General features: G+C 46.8%; 1 protein-coding gene across 1 annotated transcript in view; it reads left to right on the forward strand.

Moving 5' to 3' along the window:
* Adamts2 (ADAM metallopeptidase with thrombospondin type 1 motif 2) overlaps positions 1-20,110 on the forward strand; it is a 136,543-nt gene that overhangs the window by 42,774 nt on the left and 73,659 nt on the right. Inside the window, exon 3 of the mRNA XM_090321145.1 lies at positions 17,238-17,397. Coding sequence (XP_090177271.1) covers positions 17,238-17,397 — 160 coding nt within the window. The remainder of the gene's footprint in view (positions 1-17,237; positions 17,398-20,110) is intronic.

Consider the following 20,110-nt stretch of genomic DNA (forward strand, 5'->3'; position numbering starts at 1 on the left):
AGTGCGTTAAGTAAGGGGGTTTTGCTTTAGCTTTCTGGAACCACAGCTCCTCCAGTTGAGAGAGCTTTGCTCTCCTCGGTCAAGGTTCAGGAGCCTGTGGACAGTCATGGACATGGGGATGTGAAAGAATGGAGAAAAGAAGAAAGGAAATAAAAGAGAAAAAAAAAACCAAAATGGCTATAATTGGTATCTAGAATGCCCTCCAAAATCCATCCGTTAAAGATTTAGTCTCCAGCTTGGTACCGTTGGCAGATGGAGCCGGGAGGAGGTGGAGCTTTGTGGCAGGTTGTCAGATCCCTGGGGCAGGAGGGTGTCTTGGAAGGGTCATCTGGGACCATGTCCCCTCCCCTTCCTGCATAGGCCCTTGGAGTTCCTTCTTGGCTCCGAAGAAACCAGTAGGAGGCAGCTCTGTATCTATGGAGTATCTTGGTGACCTCAGTTTGGGGTGCCCTGGCCTGGCTACCCTGCTGTTTTTAGAAGAAGATGAATTACAGCTAGAGAAGCAGAAGTCCCAGCAGCCCAACACCGGCCAGTGCTGTCTAGCTCTGTGGCCACCTGGATAGGAAACCTACCTGGGTGAGAATACTCTACCGAGGGGTGGGGTGGGCAGAGCTTCAAGGCATGTGGTGCTGGGGTCCTGCCCCAAATGTGGCCCTTTCCACACAGCTCCATTGTCCACATCAGACCCACAATCCAGCATTCTCAAACCCAGCGCACTTACAGTGGAATGCTTAACCTGTTTTTCTCCCTTAGTTCCTTGGGGACCCTCAGGGGGCAGACCAGGGAGATTGTTTGTGTACTGCTTGGCTGGTGTGTACAGTCCATCAGCTGTGGGGTAGCCTTCTGGGGATTCTCCTATTGTAGTTGGGGACCTAGAATGAGCCTCACTTTAGGGTAAGTAGATATATGAGGCCACCTGGCCCTTTGGTGTTGATATTGAATGGGGCCCTAATGTCCTAGACTCTTGGGTTCCCACTCTGTGATGTGACAGTAATAATACTGTGCTCGGGGCCAGGAGTTTGGCCTAGTGGTAGAGTGCTTGCCTAGCATGCACGAAGACCCGGGTTCGATTCCTTGGTAACACATACATACAAAAAAGCTGGAAGTGGTGCTGAGGCTCAAGTGGTAGAGGTCTAGCCTTGAGAAAATCCAAGGACAGTGCTCAGGCCCTGAGCTTAAGCCCAGGACTGGCAAAAAAAAAAAATAATAATACTGTGCTCACTGACTTGGTTTTCATCTAATTTTAATCCCTTGACAGCTCTGTAAGTAGGCAATATAGTCATGAGTTGTCTGTGCAAAATTTTCCCTCAGCCTGTTGTCAATACTTTAAAAATTTCTGTGAAATAGTTTACATTCTTGGGGTTTTGGGTTTTTGGTACTGTCTTTGCAATCCAGGGTGCACTTTACCCACAGAGAACCTCTCAGTTCAGACCCGTCGCTTTTCAAGGACTCAGCCACCTCATGTGGTTTGTAGCTGCCACAGCTGGACAAAATACAGCTCCCAACAGGTCCCATACTTTAGATGGTGCAGCTTTGAAGCCCCCTCAAATAAACACAATTTAGTATTAGCACAAGAAAAATTGCCAGAAAAAAAATTAGAATGTATCCAGGATATTGCTTTACTCTGAATTTATTCTTTTCCAATTGATTATCCACAAAGAAACACACACACACACACACACACACACACACACACACACACACACACCCCACATCATGCCTGGCATTATCATATAGTCAACATGGACACCAATGGGGTCCCCTGGGATTCTGTTACGAGTGACACCATGGTTTTCTCGCCTGTGCAAGTACACTGCCTGGCGTTTGCATGATGAAATTGTCTAACAATGCATTCCTCAGAATGTGTCTCCTCACAGAGTGACAGGTGACTGTACTGTGTCATTTTATAGGGAAAAAGAGGCTAAAGAAGCCCAGGAGCTTGGAAGTGACAGGAAGAATGCTTGGCAGAACAGTGTGTTGGTGAGGTAGTGTTTGCTAATTCCCTTGAGCAAATCTTTCTGCCGTGTCCACATAGGTCAAACCTCTCACTGCATCTGTAAATACACATGGCAACTGCTTATAACTTACCAATAAATAAAAGCACACGGGTCTCACTCAGTCTGGCTTGATTTTTTCTTTTCTTTTCTTTTAAAGGTCCAAGACCAGGACTTGAACTTGGTATCTGATACTTTGGCTCATTGGTTAGCATTCTAACCAACTGGGCCTGATTCTTTGCTCAGAATCCTGGGGAATTCTGTCGTGTTGAAGCTACATCGGGGCTCGGAGCAATGCCCTTTGCTTTCTGAGGTTTTCTCCAGGGGACAGAGGCACCCTGTTATTCTCGAAGCAGGGACCCATTTGTCCTGATCAGCCAGGGTGAGGAGCTAGGTTCTCCTCCAGCCAGCTGTGAGGCCTTGGTTGGCAGCCAGTGGCTGCAGCCTCGGGGAGGCAGCTGTGCTCAGCCTATGGCGAACACCCACGTGCCTCTCCCCTCGGGACCCTATGACTTCTAAAACATCTTTCTTCTGGCTCTAGACAAATGGAGGCTTTTCTCCAGGGCTAGAGCAATAACATTTTATCTGTCTGCTGGCTTACATTTTGCAGACTGTTTCCGAATTGAGTTTTATGTATAAGGACTCTCAAATAATAACATTGTGTTTACTTGGAACTCAGCTTTAAAGTGCATTTCTGAGTGTGTACATCATTCCTGCAGAACCAGGGGCCTTCTTTCTGAAGAGATTATAACTTAGCCTGTTTTTAGAAACATTTTCGAAAGCTTGCTAAGCAAAAGGCCCTGTGTTCCAGATGCATAAATGGAAATGTCTGTCCTGTCCTGGGTCAGGCTATAGGGAGATAGGAAGAGCACACAAAAATGGGGTTGCAAAGGCGCTTTAGTAGGTACTGTAAGAGGATGCTGTGATCCCCCCCCCCAATTAAGCATTAGTTTTCCTTCTCTTTTTCCTTTGCCAGTCCTAGGGCTTGAACTCAGGGCCTGGGCACTGTCTCTGAGCCACTTTGTGCTCAAGGTTAGTGCTCTACCACTTGAGCCACAGCGCCATTTCTGTTTTATTATTATTATTATTATTATTATTATTGTTATTATTATTTTATCGAAGATAAGAGTCTCCTGTACTTTTCTACCCGTGCTAGCTTTGAACCAAAATCATTAGCTCTCAGCTTCCTGAGTAGCTAGGACTTACCACTGGCACCTGATTGGACATAATTTTTGAATACATAAAACATAGGCTTACAATGCCCAGGCCCAGAGTTCAAGTCCTATAACCACCATCACCACCACCGCCACCATCACCACCAACAAAAATAAAGCAAAGAAACACCAACAACAAAAAAACATGGGCTCATTACCAAGAAAAAGCATCAGTGTAGAAAAAAAAAGGGGAAAGAGAAAAGAGAAACGTGACTTCTCACTATTGGGAAGTGGCCACGGTGATATGTGGTCATGATTCCCCACATAATTCTCACTGAAACTTGTGGATATGGCATGTTATGTGGCAATGGGGAATGAGACTTTCAGACTAAGAGTTGATAATTCACCAGATTTAAAACAAAGCGATTATCCTGGATTATCCATTTGGGTCCAGTGGCATTTCATTTTTCTTTTCTTTTTTTTTTTTGTTGTTGGTTATAGGGCTTGAACTCAGGGCCTGGGTGCTGTCCCTAAGCTCTTCAGCTCAAGGCTAATGCTCTACCACTTTAAGCCACAGTGCTATTTGAAGTTTTCTGGTGGTTAATTGAAGATAAGAGTCTCACGGACTTTTCCTTCCCAGGCTAGCTTTGAATTGAGATCCTTGGTAGCTAGGATTACAGGGGTGAGCCATTTGTGTCCGTCCAAGGATCTTAAAAGTGGAAGAAGTGAGCCAGAAGGTCAGAGTCATGGATGGCTGTACTGCTGGCTTTGGAGATGGAGGAAGAGGCTGTAAGCCCAACCAGTCTGGGAGGCCTCTAGAAGCTGGAAAAGGCAAAGAAACAGACCCTGCTTAGAGCTCCCACAAAGAATAGTCCCCCTTATATTTGCTGTTAGCTGAAGGGATTCATTATGAGTTTTCATCCCAAGGACTCTCAAGATAGTAAATTTGTGTTGTTTTAAGTTATTGAGCTTGTTGTTTCATCAGCAATACAAACTGTCACTTAGCTGGTATTTCAGTGGCCAGCTTCTATTTAGTGACATATGTAACTTTTTATAAATGAGATCCTATTGATTTGATTGATCCTATTGATTGAGATCTTATCAATTTCATTATCTTATTTACTGTGGTGTATTGTTGGTCTCCTGCTTTGGTGACTTGAATGCCCGTATCATCTATTTTCATTCGGTTCTGTAACTTTGAAACATCCAAAGCTATGAATTTGCCTCTTGGCAGCAGCTTTGGTCTCACTCATAAATTTGGATAAATCAGATTCTCATTCTCTTGAAGCTTACTTGTAATTTTTTTAAAGAGATATTTGGGGGAAGGTTTAAGAAGTGGTTGCTTTATTTAGATAAGTTTTAACCAAATGTTCTCTGACCTCATTATTGTCTATAGGTTTATTTTACTACCACTATTATTATTATTATTATTATTATTATTATTATTATTAATTATTTGTCAGCACTCTACCACTAAGCCACATCCCCAGCCCCTTTTGTAGGATTAAGTCAGACCTTATTATAATGCATATTCAAATTCCACCCTTCAGAGATATCCCACCCTAACTGGCACAGATCTCCGTTTCCTGTCAGGATCTGTTTTCTCCTAACACCACCACCTCACTCTCACACAGTTCTCTATTTACTTAGGTTGTATCTCAGTTCTATGGCGTCTGTCTCCACCACTCTTGCTGTTTTGTTTTGTTTTTCTGGATATCCATCGTTTCACATCCCAGGCTAGGATGTTGTCTCATTTCCTTTGCACTATTATGTCAACATACAACAGAGTAGGTGACTTATCCTACAACAAAATATACCTTTCACAGTTCTGGAGGCCAGATGTACAAAATCAAGGTGCTACCAGATTGAGTGTCTGCACCCTCTCATTTTGTCCCCAGGTGGTGGAAATAGTAAATATTCTCCCAAGGTCTTACTAACCCACCCATCAGGGGTTCACCCTCCTGGCCTAATCACCCTTCAAAGGCCCCCTCTCTCATACTTTCACCTGGGCATCCGGGATTCGGCATGTATCCTGGAGGGAATGTGTGTGCTCGGATCATAGCCACAGGGAGGCAGACATCTTTCCCAGCTGCCAAACTCTGACCACGTGGGAACATCTTGTCTCCATGGAAACTGCAGAGATGCCCCCGTCCAGACCAGCCACACTGAAGTTATGAGCACAGAGACAACATAGATGTGTTCCAAGACTTGGAGAATTCTGAATGACCTACATCTCTTGGTATTTGCTCAGCTTTTGTAAATGTTAGGTGGGCTTTGGAAGAGAATGTGTATGCCATGTTAAGAGAGTAAAGTAAGCATGAGCCGGTGCCCTGTGGTACTAAGATAACTGAGATGCAGCTAGAGAGAGAGGCTGAAAGAGGAGGCTGTGAAGGAAGGTCCCCAGTGGCCTTGAGGAGGAGTTGAAGAGGCCATGGGAGCTGGGTGGAAGAGAAGGGTGGGTGGGAAGGGAAAGAGAGATTTTGTCAGCCTTGGGAGAACCAGGTAAATTGTTGGACAAGAAGAAGGACCCTGATGAGGGGGTATCTGGTGGGATAGCATGGGAGGAGACATGTCTTTCCTGTTCCAAAGGATTGAGTAGCTAATAGATGAGTATCGTTTCAAAATGATCGACTGGATGTACTTCTGGGCTCTCAGCTGTGGCTGTAGCTCTGTTATGGTTTAACTAATGAAAGGACGCCCCACTGCCTGACTCATGTTTTGAAAGCTCAGTGTCCAGCTGGTGGCACTATTTGGGGAGGCGGAAGAAACTTTTGGGAGGGTGGAGCCTTGTTGAAGGTCAGTGGGAGTGGGCCCTTCGTCTCTTGTCTTTGGCTCCTTCCTCTTGCTCCCGTCAGTTTCCTCGGCTCCTTACCTCCAACCCAAAGCAGTGGAGCCAAGGGACTCTGGACTGAACCCTCTGAATCTGGGAGCTAACTGTTTCAGGTGTCTGTTACTGCCATGAGAATCTAACACAAAGCACTGTACCCTTGGTTCCCAGTCCCTAAGCTGAGTGTTCTGGATACACCAAAACCTAGAAACAAGAGCACATCAGAGGCCAGTTAATTGAGCATCTCTCAGACCACTGGTCACTTCTTGTGACATGGTGGTACCTATGTGGCCTGGGTTGTGACCTAGCAACCAATGATATCTTGCCCATGGCAACAGGAAGGTAACAATTCCATGCTTGTCCTGGGCTGTGATTTGGCAGCCATTGAAGATGGCCAGGTGAGCCCTAGGCACAGGTCCTCCAGCCACTGTCATGGTTCAGTCTACAGAGAGGGACAGAGATTGCTTCAAATCCATCTGCATTCTTGGCCCCAAGTCACTTGTGAGGAAAGGTTTTGCTTTTCACACTGAGATGCTGGTGTGTGTGTGTGTGTGTGTGTGTGTGTGTGTGTGTGTGTGTGTGTGTGGTTTCAAGTCTTATTTCTGATCTCAACCAAACCTGCAAGAATCAGAGGCTCTTCCTGTGCAAATCAGCTCATTATTTGCCTTACTTAGAGGAACACGTAGTGCCCTGGTCTCTTTGGTGAAGATTAACACTTTTTTTTTTAAAGCAAGTGTGAGTCTGTCAGGACAAAGCAACACAATAACATGTCCTTTATCTTGGAAAAAAGAAGGGGCCAGACTGTCCTCCCCATAAACAGGGAGGGAGGGGTGACTCCGGGTTGGAGTGCTGTGAGTGAGAAGCCACTGGCTGTCACCAGAGTGAGGTCATGGTGCCTAGAGCTACGGGAAGAACAGCAGATCTCAGCTCCCAGGGAAAGAGGTCAGAGCTCTGGGGAACCCAAAGAATCTTTGCTGAAATAGACAGACAGACAGACAGACAGATAGACAGACAGACAGAGGCATCGGTACATATATATCTGTGTATGTACACACATATATATGAAGATATATATATCCTCATAGACTTGAACACAGGAAGGCTTCTCATTCTATGTGAGCTGACTGAAATTGACCTTGAGTCATGCAGAAGGGAAATAGGATCAGACAAACAAGCTTAGGGAGACTCAGAAATGGGGTGATTTGAAGGGATCCAAGCATAGCCTCAGGAAGTTGCGTGAGAAATGGAAGGCTCTACAGTAGATTGCTTTGGTGATCTACTTTTTTTAAAAAAAATTTTGCTTGCACTGATATTGGTCAAATTGTGACTGACAGTGTCTCAAATGTACATTCTACGAGGAGTCATTTTGACTGGAGTTCACCAATCTGGGGTCCTAGTAGTGCAGCCATTCTGGGCTCCCACTTTGCAGGGTATAGAACTAGAAAATGTCCAGAGGATAAAACAGGACAGTGCTCAAGAGCGCCGTTCTCCGTCTCACCACATGATTCCCTTTGCCATGCTGTGGTACAGTAAGAAGCCTTTAGCAGATGGCATCACACACTGCTCTTGGATTCTCCTTCCACAAGCCAAAATGAACTTCTATTTATAAACAACAACAATAAAAACAGGTCTGGGTTGTTTAGTTACAGCAACAGATAGCAGACCAAGACGACTCTCTATGTCCCTGAAATGGGAACCAAGCTTGCTTCCTCCCCAGGGGCCTTGCACTTGCTGCTTCCTCTCTTGGAACTCACTACCTTCTGCTTCAGGACCATTTCCTTGACAGCCAGGGATGTGGTAGACAAGGTGGGGCATCTCTGCTCCACGGAGAGGTGACTTAACCTGAAGAATGAACTTGCCAGAGGGCCAGGCATACAATTATATGTATCTAAAATATTTACTTGGAATTAATTATAGATGTATGCTATTTTGAAAAAAATGCATAGTAAAAAAAAAATCTCATAAGTTTCCTATCTGCCCTTCCCCCTTCCCCTGATGTTAACTTTTTGACTCAGCGTAGAACAAAATGGAAACTGAAACACAGGACACTGGTTTGATGTTATAATACTACTACTTAGTCTCTAAATTTGATCTGAATCTTGCTGGTTTTCCAGCCCATGTCCATTTTCTTGTTCCCTACAGGAGCTTGCCTGGCACGATCTGAACCAATTTTCCATTCATGATCTGAACACGTTGTTTACCTTTTTAATGGTGAGAGGGGTAATGAGTATATTTCTTTGTGGACATTGTCACCCCTTCCCTCGCTCTTTCCCAGTATTTCTCTCCCATCCTCACCCATACCTTTGGAACGCTTTGGGAAAACCTTGGCTGGCTCTTTTGTAGAGTACACCTCCACACCTTCTTGTCTGATATTGCCTTGTGTTAGAGTTTATGAACTTTGGGCAGGAATCTCATTGGAGTGACAGACCTTCTGCAGGGTCTCACCACACATGCAGCCTTGGGATACAGTCACTGTCTTTTTGGTATGGGAAGCCATTGATATCAGGGCGTCATGTTCTCCCTTGGGGTTTTCATTCATGGCTGGCACTCTAACATTTGAGCCATGTCTCTAGTCCCACTTTTTGTTCAGTAATTGGAGGTAAGAATCTTGATGATTTGCCTGCAAGCCTCCATTCTCAGATCTCAGCCTATTCAGTAGCTAGGATTCAAGAGTGAGCCACAGTGCCTGGCTTTGGCTGTCGTCTTGTTAGTTTCGATGGTGGCATTCTCTCTTTGTGGTCACTTCCCCTGAAATTTTGGGGTGGTGTGTCAAGACTCCCAGGAGAGGATTGAACCAATGAAAGGTACTGAATAAACCTTGTATATATTATTTTTATACAGATGAAAAACACAAGCACAATGAAAATTTACATTATAAATTAAGTACAGTAAGGGATAAACAATAGCTAATAGTAAAATAGATATAACTATGTTCTCTCATTGAAGATATATGCTCTCTCTCTCTCTCTCTCTCTCTCTTTCTCTCTCCTTCCCTCCCTCCCTCAAGATAACTTCTTGTTCTGTAATCATCTTCTTGTTGACTATGAGTAACTAGAGATGGGTTTGGGGGTTTCTTTGACCTTTTTCCTTGATAATTAATAAATCTCTTGAAGCGAGGTAGGAGGATGGAAATATTTATCTCCCATCAGTCGGCTGCCTGCTAATTTAGCATTCACGGACAGCGCCTCACCTAGAATAGTTCTTACTATGCTGTTAGCATATAGTGCGTATGATGGTTAATTTTTTATGTTCATCAGTTTGTCAACATTTATTAATTGAATTCTACCATGTAGAATAGCTGCCCCTCTTCCCCTTGGTTTTATTATTCAGCCATTTGTTCATACTTGTCTGGATTCAGGTGTATTTATTTCTACTCTGGGGTCTGTAATCTATTACTGTCATCACTTATGATTTTAAATGACCCCAGGTTGGTCATAGAGAGTTCTTTTAAAATGGACCATTTATCCTTTCACCACGTTGAGGGTGGGATCTTCCATGGCATAGTAAGGCAGGCTGTCTCTGAATAGTGGGTGTGCCGAGTGCCGAGATGAGGAGAGGCCATCTTGCAGTTAAGAGAGCTTCCCGAGGGCTGCAGCCTGATTTTAGGGACTCCTGGATACTTGTGCTCTGTACCTGGCCCAACGCAATTCATTGTTCGGCTTCCACTGTTACTCAGGGCTGTTTTCATGCATGGTTAGCCATGCTGTGTCAGGGCATCTGGGTGGGTGGGTGGGTGGGAATTTGGGGCTGACAAGGTTACTGAACGTGTCCTTGATATTGCCTTGTGATAGCTGATAGCCACATCCCCTGTGATAAGCAGGATCTCATAGGGCACCTGAGCCATTGTCCCCTAAACCGTCAGTCGCATCCATTAATGGCAGGCATACCTGAGCCAGCCTTTATTCTAGGTCTAGAACCTTTGGGCATTGCAAATCTTATTGCCTGGGTTCCCTGCTTGAGCTCTGATGACGAGGCCAGGGCCATGTGAGCAGTCATTCTTGGTCTAAAAGGAAGAAACACCCTGGTGTCACCAGCAGGTACTCACTGGTTCTCTGTCCCAATTCCCTGCCCTCCTTTCCCCCCATCACCACTTTCCAGGTGAGGACACATGATGGACAGCATCTGAAGGCCTGCCAGGCAGCCTGGCCACAGCTCAGACAACCTGGCTCTGAGAGCCCCGTCTCTTCCCATAAATAAACCAGACGAGATCCTTCATCAGATGGTGTGGCCTGGTTTTTGTTTTAGGAAATCTGGACAAGAAGGGGCAGCAGACAGCCTTAGGCCCTGGCAGGGCTGCCCTCCCAGGAACGGCAGCTGGGTAGGCGGGCAGAGGACGGTCGGCGGTCAGCCTGCCCCGGATACCAGGGCGGGCCTCGGCTATTGGAGCAGAAAAGGAAGCCGGATTTGAAGAAAACCAAAGTGGGGCAGGGTGCCAGGACTCTCATGTGCACGAGGTCCGAAATGCTTAGAGAGGGGATTGTAGCCAGGGACCTCAGGAGGTGACAGCCTGTAGTGACACGTGAAAGTCAAGATCCTTTGTCCAGGGAAACTTCCAGACCTGAAACTCTCGTGCACGTAGGCATAAAGGGTATACTTGCACGGAGTCTCACTATCACCACCTCCGGGGAAACTGAGGCTTAGGGTGGGGAATGGTTGACAGAAACAGTGATGAGTTTTGTCTGTCTGCACATTCTCTGTCAGGCTTTGCATGTCTGCTCTTGCTTTTTGCTGGATGGTGTCCTTTTCTCTCAGCTGTGGCCACAGGGCAGCGTCCCTGCCCACATGGGAGAAAGTAGAGCTCTACCTCCCACCTCCCCAGAACTGAGCCTTTCCTTCCTGAGCCACTCTGCTCTGCAAAGCAGGAGTGACAAGCCTACTCTTCCAGCAGCTTTTCAGACTCAGCCTTGAAAGGCCCAGAAAATTCTGGGGGTGCTGATAGCATATGGGGTATCCCTTGGCAGAAGCCCTAACCAAACTCTTGATAAATAGCCATAGGAATGGAGGAAGGCAGCCTGCAGCTGGGCTCTGGAGCGAGGCTCCTACCGGTCTTTCAAAGAGAAGTGGAACTGGATTAGGAGGAGGGGTCTGCTCTGCTCACTACCCATTGGCTATATACCACTTGGGTCATACAGGTAGGGATGCTCATTCAGGAGGGAGTCCCGTCTGGCCAGCCCTGGGCATGCTTAGACTTCAAAGAAGTTGAAGCTTGTTCACTTGCCTGACTTGTGGCCCACTGGGGAGTGGTTCAGACAGTGGCCTGTCCAGGTGACTTGAATCTCTCCCTGCCTGAGCAATAGCTCTGCTCAGCTACTTCCCCCAAGCCCCTAATGAGTCTTTTAGCAGCCAGCTCTGCCTGGGTGGTACATGGTGGCTCTCTGTGCTGTGCTCCAGATTTATGTGTTGAAGTCTTAACACTTCCTCCCCACCATTCCTTCAGAATGTGACTGTATTTAGAAACAAGATCTTCAAAGAGGTGATTAATTAAGTTAAAACGAGGGCACTAATCCAATATGAGTGTCTTTATAAGAAGAGATTAGGATACACACACACACACACACACACACACACACACACACACACACAGAATAGGCCCACAGGAGGATTCGGAGATGATAGCCACGTGCAAGCCAAGCAGGGTGGTCACAAAAGGAATCAACCTGCGGAGGCCTTGATCTTTAGCTTCCAGTGAGCATCCAGAACAGTGAGAGAATGAATTTCTTCCGCTGTTTAAGCTGTCCAGCCTGTGGTACTTGGTTACAACAACCCTAGCAATGTACTAGAGTCTTTGTGATATGAATGTGTGTGTGTGTGTGTGTGTGTGTGTGTGTGTGTGTGTGTGTGTGTGTGACACAGAGAGAGAGAGAGGGACTTCCCCTCGGAGCATTTAGTCTGGAAGCTATGGAATGAGCCTGCAGTGAATGCCAAGGGGTGGCCTGGGGTCAACAGCTCCCTTCAGCGGGGCCTAGCAGGCTTTATCTGCTTTCAAGGGTGAGTCACCCTGGGGTATCCCATGGATGGTAGCAATGCTTGCAGGTTCTGGGGTCTTATTGGATATAAATGGCTGACGAGGTGGGGATACAGTATCCCTCCCCCCGAATAGCATGCAACTAGGGAGAAAGCATAGGCTGGAACTGAGACCTGCCACTCTGTACCCTCTGCCCAGACTGGGCACGATTTGTCTGGATTGGGCAGGGGCCAGTTGTGCTGAGACATGCAGGCTCGTGGGGATAGGTCAGAAAAGGAGAGCCCCACAAAGGCGTTGGATTCTAGCTGACATGGACTGTCCAGTGCCCAGTGCCAGCCCAGCCAAGGACCTGTTGGGTGGGGTCTGTTGAACAAGGAACTTGGATATTATTCCGTGAGCTCTCCTCCATCTCTCTGTCTCAAGGCCACAGTGTGTTGTAGTCCAGCTGGTGGGATATGGTAACTCAGAAAGAAAGATCTTGCTTTTTGATAGCTTGGCAAATGTGCCTGTAGCTAAAAGTCATTTTTCTTCTTTAGTGGTGAGCGCCCTGTTATTTATGTGAATGTTAATCTGCGACTGGGGACATTCCCCGACTCGGGCTTCATACCGAGCGAGACCTGGGAAATGTCATCCAGAGCATCTGGCAGGGACGAGTGTCAAGTCTCGTGATGGATGGGCAGGCCTAATGTGGTCCCAGGGTCTGAGCCTGACCTGCTGACCTCTTGGTCTTGGTCAGGTCTGGCGAGCTATGTCCATTTCCCAGAGTCAGTCCCAGCTTTGGCGTGCTTAGAGGTTGTGGAAATGGAGGAGCTGATTGCAGGGACGGAGCAGGGGACAGTCAGAGCTCTCTTGGGCTAGACAGGCCAGGCCCTGAGGGAGCTATCTTAGTGTTGTCTGATTTAGAAGGAAGGCTGCCTGGCCAGCCCCCATGCTGGCCTCTGTGAGGCTCCCCAGTAGACATCTTGTGTATCCCTTTTTTTTCTGCATCTTTCTGTCCTTGCCTACCCCCGCCCCCCACTCCCTTTCTCTCTGTTCCATTCTTCAAACAAATGGCCTGTTTTGATACATGCCTTTTGTAAAAAAGAAAAATAAATCTCAAAAACTACAGAGAATACAATAAAAATGTGAAACTTACCTCCAGACCTTATCACAAACTCAGTTAAGCATGTTTCCCAGCAACTCCCATGTCATCATAATAATGACAACGATAATAGACTCTCTTTTCCAAGGCACCGTGCCGACTGCTCCACCTACCGCATCTCATTTAACCCGCACATCAGCTGTAAATCCTAGTAGGAAACTCATTTTTACAGGAAAACGCCCAGCACTGAGTCCACAAGAAGGACCTTGAAGCCACGCTGTCATTGCAAGACCACAGTGAGCTTAGGCTTGATCAGGGCCCGCCTTCCCAGATACCAGAGTATCGTAGGCTTATTTGTTCCTTCAGCAGAGAAAAATCTCAGTGGAGAAAAATCTCCAAAACTGTTTTGATCTAGCATATATTTGTTAGGATGAGTAGAACTCTTTTGCAACGTTTTTGAAAGTAATTGTGCGGTTTCTATTTGGTTGTGAGAGTTGCCTGTGTTTCATTCTTCTGCCATGTAACTTACATGTTATTTTATGTGTCTTTTTTCTTTTTGTCTAGTTTTGTGTGTGTGTGTGTGTGTGTGTGTGTGTGTGTGTGTGTGTGTGTGTGTGTGTTTTAGAACAAAGTTGAGTTTAGGGGAAGAAAAAGAGGGAACTGGCACTGATCTCTGCTGCCTTGTCTTTGTCCATGTCTGTCTTTCTCTGTGTTTAGCCTGCACTCCATCTTATGGATTGAGTTGAGATCTTGGGAACTTTTTACCCACTAACCTTGAACTGTGTTCTTCCAAATCTCTGACCTCCCCCAAGTAGCTGGGATTGGAGGTGTCTGCTGCCACACTTGGCTTCTTTCTACCCTTGATTATCACCACTGTCTCCTTGACAGACACCTGACAGTCTTGGTGCTGGGGGTTGCAGAGATGACAAGGTTAATGGTAGAAACTGTTACAGTCACTGATATTCCTGGGATCTGCTGGTGTGCTGTAGTCTTGGGCTCCCATGGGAGGAACCAGTGAGGAAAGGCAGACAGTTTCGCCCATGGGAACAGGACGCCAGCTTGCTTTCTATGAAACCCTAATGATGAGTGTCTGTATTTTGAATGCTTTAAAATTCCAAGTAGCTGAGGATAGGAGTTAAGTCTTTGGATGTTTATAATTTTTTTTAAATCTCTTAGCTTCTATTTCTAGTGACCACTTCACCAGAAAATCAAACAGCTAAGGAACTGGGCATCAAAAAAGGAGGTTGGGTGAGGCATTTTGTAATTCACCAAGATCTGAATTTCTGATGACTTAGTAGCTAAGTTACTGATAGGCCCTGGGTCTGTGTGGTGGCACCCAAGGTTGGGGATAGATTGGAAGTGTCTCTGTCTCTCAGGGGAAAATCTTGGGTAGATTTGGCAGGAAGTCACAGACTTGCTGAGGGAGTGCTAAGGTCAGAGTATCAGTTATTCTGCAAGACAGCAGGCTAGATAGGGATGGGATGAGACAGGCAAGCCCCCAACAGGCTCTCAGATGGGGGCTCTTCACACTAGAGTGCTTGAACGATTTCTTTAATATTTACTGAGTGGGGAGAGGAAACTGATTCTTAGTAATAAAAAAATTACATGTAAAAACAGATAACACTTGCCAGAGGCAGCAGGAAAATCAAAGTCCTGGAAAAGAACTCAGCTCAAGGGAGCTTATATTTTGTGCCTTGTTCTCTTGTCAGTTTTCTTCTGTGGTATAGACTGATTGCTCCTGGGATGCATACTAAAATGTTTGAAGCTCTGGCATTTTATTGATGAACTCCACTTTCCATGTGAAAGAGAAGCCCCCCCTTATCCACTATTATTCTGGCCAGGGGTCTTGGAAGGAGGTTAGCTGATCTTGTCAGGGTGATAAGCTTCTTTGGAGGAATGATTGTCCATTGGGCTCAAGGGTAGGCAAGTCACTTATCTACGGATTAACCCCTAGTTTCAGGGGGCTCTGAGCTGTTGACCTTGGAGGTGGCTATCCATTGCTTTCCTGATGGTCAGCCACTGGCCTTGGGGTGGTGCAGATGTCACCCAAGTTCATCAAGATACATTTCCCTAATTGCCAACAATTGATGGGCTGATGCCATACAGGAATATATCACAGAGCTTCTAGTTGAGAACACTGCTGCCTAGAGGTCTCTGTCGGTGGGAGGAAAACCTGACGCTGCAGTGACATTGCTTGGGTTGAGAATCACTAGCCACACATGCCGCGGTTCTCTGTCCCTGGCGGCACGTGCTCCAGCAGCGACCTTGTAAGGAGAGACAGATTCCACTTATAGTCTCAGGGAGCTTTGACATCTTCCCCCAGGTCACCTGGTCAAGCAGAAAAGGCTGCTGGGAACCCAGCTGCTTGGGTAGCTCACATGTGGCTGTCTCCCTCCTCCCAACTTGCCCGCCCCACTCCCAGTAAAAGGTTAATTCCCACACTTCTTAAATAAGTTTTACTGAAGGCAGATTTCAGACAACAGTCTCCTCCAAAACCACACACATAAGGAAAGGTCCATGACAGCATGCTGGGATGAATTCTTGCTGTTGTAAACATGCTTACCACGTGCCATTGGACTGGGGCCACCCCCTTACCCTTCCCATCCGTATGTCTCTCAGGACATGTCCCCATGCTTTGGGGTCATCCATTCACTCAGCTCTCAAGCATTTACTGACTGCTCGCCAATCCTGGACACAGAGATGAGCCGGAAGTGTGGGGATTTGCAGGCTTCCTACCAGACGGTCTCCTTGCAGCCCAGTGAGTTCATTTCGCTTGTCTCCTATACCTCCTCTTCTGCCCCACGCCTAGTGTATCCTTGTGGCTCTATAGCCTTCCCCTTCACCACACCACCCACTGGGACTTGGTATTTATTTCTTGTGACTGCTATAACAAAGTACTTCAAAGTCCAGAAATCTATTCTCCCACAATTTCTGAGGATCTGAGGCCTGGAGTCACATCAGGTTGGCTGCAATCCAGGGCTGAGTTCTGTCTTCCAGGCTCTTGGGGAGAAATCATCTTGGATTCCTCTCAGCTTCAGGTGACTGTTAGCATTCCTTGGTTTATGGTCTCATTTCTCTAATCTCTGCCTCCCTGGTCATTTCTCATCTTCCTCTCATTGGTCAAATTTTGCTCTGCCACTTTTTCTAGGGAGGCATATAGGATTACATTTAGGGTCCACCTTGATCATTCAGAGCAATTCCCCAAGCAAGAGAACCTGGGCTTGAGCACATCAATTTTAAGTCCCTTTTTACCTTATCATCACATGTAGGACCAGAAATCAGAAATTGGATAATTATTTTTCTGGAGTTGGGAGTGAGGGAAGTGTTTCGCAGCCAGTCACCAACCCGGAAGCCCTCCTGACCCTGGCATCTCTCCCCAAATTCTGTTCCAAGTTTTTTGTTTGTTTTTTCTTAGCAAACTTGGATATATGTCCCATTTTGGCCCAGATTGGCCTTGAATGGCATTCCTTCTATCTGTGCCTCCCATGTGAACCATTTTCTTTGTGATAGGGTGTCATTAACGTGTTGCTCTGGCTAGCCTCAAACTACCGTCCTCGCAAGCAGTTGGGGTTGCAGGCCTGAATTACTGTGCCCGGTTTAGAACTCTACCTTTTAAAACATGACATCTCATTGAGCGTTGAATTCAGAACTTAAAAAAAAAATTATTAGGCCCAAATTGAACATGTCTGTGGATTGGCTCTGTGCTCCCTGGCAGTTTTGACCTGTGTCTTGGACCCTGAGTTCCTGGGAATAAGGGTGGTTCTTAGCCCACATTGGATGCCATAGTCTTGATGTCCTTCTGCCCATGTACGAGCCCAAACCCATATCTGAATTCCTGCCCACTTGACATTTGGGACTTTAAAAGCGCTGTCACTTTTCTGGAAGGAAGTCAAACTGGATGTGTGTGTGTGTGTGTGTGTGTGTGTGTGTGTGTGTGTGTGTGTGTGATGGTGAGTGTTTGCCCTAGGCAAAGCCCCTCACCCAGATAAGGCACAGCTCTGTTCAGTGCTTCTGACCTCTGAATTTCTGAGCACATGAGGGGGCTCCTGTTTGTGCCCTTCTGGTTCACTTCCCACCCCCAGTTCAACCCGAGAACAGCAGAGTCCTGGGTAGGATCTTTAGATGGAAAATTTTGTCCCCACTCTGGCCCTCCTCGCCGCTCCCCTTACTTTGTCTCTGCACTGGGAATTTGAACATTTCACCTTTGCCTCCACAGGCCGGTCTTATTCGGATGGAGGAGGAGGAGTTCTTCATTGAGCCTCTGGAGAAGGGGTTGGCAGAGCAGGAGGCCGAGCAGGGCCGTGTACATGTGGTATATCGCCGACCACCCACTCCCAAGCCCCCTCCTCTGGGGGGACCACAGGTCCTGGATTCAGGTAAGGCTTCTGCAGGTGGGAGGGAAGAATGGGAAATATTGGATGTCTCCTTAGCTCTCTGAACTCCTGGTTCCCAGAGGTCCATCCTGTGAGGCTCAGATACCCTTTATGCAGGCCTGGAGGCAGGCTGAGCCCCAGGAATGGCCTATCTGTGTGGCTGGCCACAGGGCGTAGAGGCTTTTCAAGGGTCCAATGGTTATTACCCTAAGATCTGGCAAGTGTTAGGAGAGGGATGGAGGTCTAGACGAGGTCTACACCTTGGCCTCAGTGCTGTAACCAAGAGCACTAGCCCTTTCCCTGTTTCCTCTCCTGGTCACTTATGGGGAAAGGTCCCCACGGTTATTTTTGGACCCTATGAGAGAGAGATGCTTTATGAAGCCCCTGGAGGTGTTTGTCAGCAGCTACTACTCACTTGTGGAACATCATATCTTTAAACTTCAAAGCCCATTGTGCTTTGGACCCTGGAATGGGAAAGAGCAGGTGGTGGCCAGGTGGTCTCCTATTTGGAGCCTCACAGAGCCAGAGTAGCAAGCTCTACTTTGGGTTTGGGGCTTGGTATTTCTGATCTGGCTTCCACTGGAAGATTCTGGGTAGCTCTAGGTCCACTCTCTCTTTGCCAACTCAGGGTGGAGGCTGCACAGTGTAGCTGGCCAGGTGCCCTTGGCCATGTCTCTGAGCCCAAATTCCATATGGTTCTTATCATCCTAAATGTGATAGCACTTCTCTTATAGTCTAGCTAGCTTGGATTTATTTTCTGAATTTCTGCTAGTGTTTTGGCCTTTTCCATTGTACCATCCCTCCGTTTTATAATCCCAATCCATGGATCTTTAATGAGAATTTGGAACTCAAAACACAGGAAAGAAGCTTCAAACTCAGAATAAAGCATTGGCTGTAGAAGCTGCTGGATTAAGGCTGTCTGTCCAGGTCAGGGGTGAGGCTGGATTGGAATGTGGGCGTTGGTAATTGGCCATTGTGAGGAGGAGGTAACCTGTTCAAGGCTGAGCTCTAGGCCTCAGTCCTGGGCTTCAAGCCCAGTGTCTCCAGCTGGGAGCTCAGACTGTGGACTGGGTGTGGGCCTTGGGCTAAGTCAGGACCACAGCTATGGCCTGGAGTTTGGTTCGTTCTTATTTTTTTGACGTTCCTGTCCAGTGTCGACACAACCCTGAGTGAGTGACTTGGGCCCACTGAGAGCCTATTTCCTCTTGGATGTGCCTCATAGACCATGCATGGCCCAGGGCTGAGGTCGACTCACTGACTGGAGGAGATCCCAACACTGTTTATGCCAGGGAGAGGCTGAGGGCCTGGGGTGACCTCAGGCAGTTCAACTTTCCATCAGATTGGGTCTTGTCAGGGCCCAGTGACAGCTGAACTCTGTCACTGGGTGGAGAAGAGGACACAGTAGGAACTCAGTGAAGAGGGGATGTAGGGAATGTATGGGTATGTGGAGGTGTATGTGTGTGATTCATAATCAAGGTACTATGGTTTGGATGTGCTGTGTGCCCTCAAAGTTTCATATTTTGCGAGCTTGGTTTCTGGTAGAGCAGCGTGGAGGTTTTAGAGCCTTTAAGAGGTGGAGCTTAGTGGAAGGTGGTTAGCTTTTAGAGGCTCCATCCTCATGAATAGATTAAACTGGTTTCATAGATTTGGTTAGGATGCACAGGAGTGAATGAATTCTTTTATTTACTTATGTATTTATGTATTTGTTTTGCCAGTCCTGGGGCTTGAACTCAAGGTCTGGATACTGTCCTTGGGCTTTCTCAAGGCTAATGCTCTACCACTTGAGCCACCACACCACTTCTAGCTTTTTCTGTGTATGTGGTAGGGAAGAATCAAACCCAAGGCTTCGTGCATGCTAGGCAAGCACTCTACCACTAGACCATGGTCCTGGCCCTGTGAAGGAATTCTTATAAGATGGTTATAAACACAGATCACTCCCTGTGTTTGGCTTCTTGCAGACTGCTGTGTTTTCCTTTCTTCCTCTTCAACATGTTGGGATTCAGTCAAAGGGAAGGCCAAGCCAAGATGTAGGAACTTTGCTTTTTGGATTCTCTAGCCACTGGGATCATGAGCCAAATAAACCTCTTTATTTATAAACTAGTCTCCCTCAGGTATTTTGTTACACCAATACAAAATGGTCTGAAATGCTAAATGTCTATAGTAGTCCATTTTTGTTACTATCATCAAATACCCAGGGTAGGCTAAGTTTATAAAGGAAAGAGGCTTAATTACCTTATAGTTTGGAAGTCTGAAAGCTCAGGATTGGGCATTCCCTTTGGCTGGGGCGCTGGTAAGTGCCTAATTCTTAGTGGTGTCACAATAGCAGGAGCCACCTTCTAATGCATGAGCCCAAACACATCCAAACCACAGCAGGGACCTTTTCTTCCAGTAAATTCTATCCATGTGGCTCTGGCTGACAGGCAGGAGGTGTTAACAGAAAGGATCTTCCAACCTCACCCCGTGCAACTTCTGGGTGTAGTTCTGAAATATCCCACTACATATTGATGGGTAGTTTGTGTTGCCAAGCCCCACTGGGGTTGTTGAGGAGGGAGCCCAAGTAGAAAGAAGAAGCAAGGGTAGGAAGAAGAGACCTGACTGGGTCAGGAGGCCTGTTCTGCCCTTGGGACTGGTACTGCCTTCTCCTCGAAGCAATAGGTGGCTTAAAACAAAGAACATGTATGCTCTTTTAGTTTTGGAGACCAGTATGGAATATGTC

The sequence above is a fragment of the Megascapheus bottae genome, chromosome 29 (genome assembly GCF_031878675.1).
Source record: "Megascapheus bottae isolate mThoBot1 chromosome 29, mThoBot2.hap1, whole genome shotgun sequence".
Classification (NCBI taxonomy): domain Eukaryota; kingdom Metazoa; phylum Chordata; class Mammalia; order Rodentia; family Geomyidae; genus Megascapheus; species Megascapheus bottae.